The sequence below is a fragment of the Carcharodon carcharias genome, chromosome 33 (assembly GCF_017639515.1).
Source record: "Carcharodon carcharias isolate sCarCar2 chromosome 33, sCarCar2.pri, whole genome shotgun sequence".
NCBI lineage: Eukaryota > Metazoa > Chordata > Chondrichthyes > Lamniformes > Lamnidae > Carcharodon > Carcharodon carcharias.
This window is the reverse complement of record NC_054499.1, coordinates 18,953,986-18,959,321: the sequence shown is the minus strand read 5'-3', so window position 1 is coordinate 18,959,321 and position 5,336 is coordinate 18,953,986. Positions and strand designations below refer to the sequence as shown.

Below are 5,336 nucleotides of genomic sequence, written 5' to 3'. Positions count from 1 at the left end.
TCAGTCATAATTCACTCAGTAACCTATAATGCACTAGAATCGAATCAGCTAGTTTATCGATATTGAGGACTCAATGGCTTTCAAGTATCTCACCTTACACTCACCAATGTTTCCGCAGGCTCCTCCGACCCACCCACGGTGAGATTAGGTGCAAAGTACCCAACTAGTAACTAGTGACCTCTGCTTCATGAAGAAGATACCGTTTCACTTTTCTTATCTTCCCCACTCTTCCTTTGACTACTATTTTTATTAGCTGGTGTTCGTCAGACAGTTTTGATTCTGTTTATGTTAGGCACTAATCTAATATCATCCTCTCTTGGCGCCCCTAATTTGCCTTTGTAGATTGTGTCTGTCATTCTACAACTTAATGTTCGAATGCCCGAGGAATTCTCAGCGAATTAATGCGATCAACTTTGCAAAGGGATACTTCACTCCATTCATCAACTCATCTCTGAATTTGCTCTGAGTAACTGCATAGATAAACGTGTTGGTGCAACAACTCAGGAGCTGGAGCATGAAGCCAATTTCAGATACAAAGGTGGGAAGTGGTACTGGAATGCCCAAATAATCCAAGCGTTTCAATATATAATAAATCATGAACACTACCCATAAAACCAAGAAATTCCCTGATATAACAAATAGTAAAATCATGGACTTCCTTCGGTTAGCCATCTCTGGGTCAGCTGGACTGTCCCCATTGTTCCGAAGCTGGAGTCTCCTGCGGGCCTTGTTGGCCACTAAAATGCTCCTGACTGTCAGGGCATTTAGCAGTAGAATCAAAATAAATGGAATAAACGGCGTTACAATATAATGCATAAATTCAAAGGTGGCCCAGACCAGCGAGCGAGTTACCCCTATTATCACAAGGCAAAACCATGGGCTGTTAGTTAGCCAATACCTGCTCGTATATAGAAAGAACCAGGGAATGTTTTTCAAAATGCTGACCCCAGTCACTGTTCCCAGCACAATAGTGGCTGTTTTGTCAGTGCAATACCTAGTTCTTAGCTTCGGGGAACAAATAGCTATAAATCGATCAAATGTGAAAGTGACAGTAAACCATACTGAACAGTCTGTGGCAGCATAAAGCAGAACAGCATGAATATTGCACAAAGGAATTGAGCGCACAAATCCAAATTGTTCACGATAGGTAATAGGAATTTGCCTTAGTATCAGATCGAAGATAATCACCATTAGATCTGCCTCTGCCATGGCTACCAGGTAGCGAGTGACACATTTGGAGAGACCACACTTTCCACGAGACAGGACTGCAATTGTCACCACATTTACTGCAAGAGCAATTGAGAAAATTATTCAACAAACAACCTGGAATAACAAATAGTTTGATTGATTGCTAGTAAAATAATGCAGTAGTTTACACAATATGAGCACTAATGCCCCTCATGATAAGCACAAAATTCACATGCAGCATGCAGATTATCTTTGCATCCATTGACGAAATGTAAATGCTTTACCTATGATATGGCAGCATATAGATACGGGTAGTATTCAAAGTAATCAGAAATGGATCAGGAAATAATTGATCAAAGCACATCAAATTAAACTTGCTAGGTTTCATGACGGATTTTCAGAATGGCATTTGACAAAGTGCAATACAATAGGCCTATTATCAGAATTAAGCCCCATGGGTTAAAATTAACAATTGTAGAATATGTACTAAATTGGATAAAGGATAAAAAGCAGAGTCTGGCTGTTTTTTTTTTGACTGTATCGAGGTATTTTCCAGTAGTCTATTAAGAAAGCTTTTCCTTTTATATAGCTTAATTTCATGGATTTGAGGATGCAGGACACAATCTAAAAACCTGCAGATGACATGAAAAATGGAAGTGTAGTAAAGAGAAGACTACAATTTACTTACAAGTGGACATAGAGAGGAAGGTGGATTGGGCGGACATTTGGAAGATAAAGTTCAGCACAGATATTCTTGAAGTGACACATTTTGATAATAATAAAAGGACGAGGAAAGAATCTAAAAGGTGCAATTTTAAAATGGATGCAAGAGCAAAAGACCTCGGTGCTGTCTGTGCATAGATTTTTGAAGTGGACAGCAGGTTAACAAAAACAGTACAAATAAACCCATGAAATCGTAAGCTTTATAAATAAAGGCATAGGATATAAAAGGCAGGAAGTTGTGCTGAAGCTCTAGAAAATGTTTGTATTTCAAAATTCAAGACTCAGCAAGAGTTCATATGTTCAGTTCCAGGCACCAGAATTTGGAAAGGATGGGAAGGCTTTGGACAGTTTCAGAAAAGATTTACTCGAACAGTTCTAAGGATTAATCTTTGCATCCAGATGGATAGACGGAAGAAGCTAATATTGTTCCACTTGGAGCAGGGAAGGCTTTCATGGAGATGTTTAAAATAATTAATGAGTTTAAATATACTAAGCAATAGCATTTCTTAATAGTTGAATACAACCAGGAAATGCATCTCGAAAGTGAGTGGCATAGGAGCAGACAGATATGAGGGAAATTAATGCATGGCTGTAATTTGGGTTGTAATGTGTTTTATTGTGTTGATAATGATTTAATCATAACCTCGAAAGTGGATTATATAGATATCTTTATCAGAGAAATAGTGCATGGTGCGATGAAAGTATAATAATTTTCATAATATTTTCTGGTTTGCTGTGAAGTATACTTGTGGGGGCAACTATAGTTGGGAGTCAATTAGACTGCAAGCTTTAAATCATGCAAATAATCTCGGCCCTTTACATGCTATTGAGTAAACATTGGTGTTGGCTTAACATACAAGGTGTGAAGGGAATTTACATTTTTAGATAAATGAAGGTATTTTGAGATTTGAAAGGGATCTTAGACTATTTACCACTAGCCAGATAAGCAGGGCTAAGGGGTGTATTTATTTCTCCCAAAGTTTAATCACAGTATTGGCAATGTGATTTATTTTTTATATTATGAGGAAGATACAGTTTTGAAGACATATGGAGCAGTAGAATTTACATATTGAAAAAGAGGGAAATGTATATAAAGGAGAATGAAAGGTTGCATGGAGAGGAGCCATTTGAGATCTAAGAGGGGTGTATGAGATAGCCTTAATGTAGCCTCCAGCCATGTGTGCTGGAGCCTGCCATTCAACAAAACTGAAGTTGTGGAAAAGCCGTTTGAAATTTCACTGTAAAGTGTCTATTGTGTTAATGTGCTGGTTCTGTTTTAAATCTAAAATCTATTTTGGGCCTTTGCCTTAAAGGGGGCATAATTAGGGGTCAGGTTAATGAGAATTTCTTAGGCGTTATTATAGCAATAGGTAGTAGTTGTGGTCGTATCTATATCAATATAGCTATAGGTTGAAATATTTTATTTTGTTAATAAATATTTGAATTTAATTTTTCAAATCTCTTACGTTCTTGGTGGACTTATTGCTTTAAATTCAGTACACACATCTTCTTGTAATAAGTACAAATTGCAAAACCGTTGTGATAGCGCAGCTGAGTTCCCCGTGTGGATTTGGTCCACCTGCCACACATCATCTGCCATGTCATAACAATAGGTATGGTGGAAAAGTGGTGAAATGGGAGAAATGGATTGTTCTCCAAAATAGTTCGCTCGATGGGCCTACTTCTCTGCTACTATTATATGAATCCATGACTTTATTTCTAACACTCTTGTGGTGAATACACATCACCGTGGAGTCGTCTGGTTGTAAATGCTAGTGAGTACATTTTTTTGCACCCCCACCCCCATCCCTAACAGAAGAGATTGTTCCTCTATCTACCCAACAAAATCCTTCTATCAATTTTTGTACGTCAGACGGATGTTCAACAACATTTGAATAATCAGAGAATACAACTTTCATCTATTCAACTCGTTCATGAACGTTTAACATTTAACCCCGGTGTCCTTGGGTTGAACTTGCATTCGAGTCTGTCCAATGTTAATATGAGTTTGCTGTTGCACGGTACCAAAGCTGAATGCGTTACTCAAACTGGGTGTAAGCTGAACTCGGCACTGTTGAGAAATTTCAACCCCTTTGTGTTACAACCCTTATAAGATAAAGGCCATTAGTAACATTTGTTTTTATTGAAAATACTTACAATTCACCCTTTAATAGAAAGTACAATTCTGAGCTTTTCGTTTTGAATAGTGTGAGCTTGCTCTTTGAGGGATAGCATTAATCTACTTTTCTAGGTTGGGGTGGTGAAGATAAAGAGCTCGGATTGTTTGGAAAAGGAGAGCAAATCATATTCTCTAAATGGTATAGTTAATCATATGCACTGTCCTTCATGCATTCATTGCATTGCGTGCATTGACTGCTCACTTGTTCCATGCAAAGACAGAAATCAATCTTTCCCATCCAATGGCTTTAAAGTAATTGTTCTATTTCCCTGCTACTAGTCCGGATTGTTAAACATTGAATCCCTGTTCATTTTAAATATTAGAATTCTTGTAATGCCTGATCAACCATTCCACGGCTGTCAGTAGTCCATCAATGGATAAGCCCAGTTACATAAATCTTAGGGTCAATGCTCGGTAATGGAATATTGACAGATACATAGAAATTAACTATTAGAAATAAGGTAACCAAACTACCTGAATAATGATAATCAGTAAATCAAACGACTTAGCCTTGTGCAACTGTTCAGAGACAGTGTCTCTGACAAAGAACAGGAACCAATAAGGAGGAAGACATCTGAGCAATATGAATTAACCGTGCCTTTCTCATTAATTTGTTCTCGATTGGTTTGTACAAATGAATAGTTAACTCGACTAAATTGAATATTATGTTGCCTCAAAAATATGTTCGTCTCTGACAATCGGGCTAGATACTTGTAACATGGTTGGTGCTATTGTCAGAAAGAGATAATAATTTAGATCCTAACAATATTTACCGAAATTGAACAAATGATGAGCATTAATGACATACTGATCATTCAGCTCACACCAGCGGATGCCAATTCATGTCAAACATTTTAAGAAGCCGTTCCTGAATGAGCAGCACCAGGTCGTAACTTACCGGGAACCCCGACTGCAGCCAACACAGGGTAGTAAATCTTCTGTGTATCTTCAATCGCCCATAGAATCTGAAGTTTGATTAGGAAACTGAGAGCCATTATCTCCCTTTAGATCTGAATCAAGGGTTCGATGCTTGCTATATATTTTGGCAGCAAATTTCTGAACATCACATTCAGGGAATCCGTCTTACTTATTGGACAGCCAATTTATCAGGCCACGAAATCTTGTCCCTTGCTGACTGGGCTTACTTACAGTCAATGAACAAACAGATGAAGTCAATAACTTTGAATCCAAAAACAGTCGAATTCCCAAAGCAGATAATGCACGAAGGCAAAGCCCATAATATTAA

At 37.9% G+C, this 5,336-nt stretch overlaps 1 protein-coding gene across 1 annotated transcript; it reads right to left on the bottom strand.

Annotated features, from left to right (window-relative positions):
• Positions 1-390: 390 nt before the first annotated feature.
• LOC121272291 (probable G-protein coupled receptor 139) lies at positions 391-5,085 on the bottom strand. The gene is made up of 2 exons (XM_041178868.1): positions 4,989-5,085; positions 391-1,286 (listed from the first exon to the last, which is right to left on the bottom strand). Exons 1-2 carry the CDS (start codon positions 5,083-5,085, stop codon positions 391-393), a joined length of 993 nt encoding a protein of 330 aa, XP_041034802.1.
• Positions 5,086-5,336: the final 251 nt, after the last annotated feature.

What these genes read in the sequence shown, in the direction of transcription:
- LOC121272291 (XM_041178868.1), bottom strand. Translation starts at nt 5,085, where the DNA reads ATGGCTCTCAGTTTCCTAATCAAACTTCAGATTCTATGGGCGATTGAA. An exon ending in GGCTGCAGTCGGGGTTCCCG is followed by an intron (nt 1,287 to 4,988) that starts GTAAGTTACGAC and finishes TTGCTCTTGCAG; the next exon opens with TAAATGTGGTGACAATTGCA.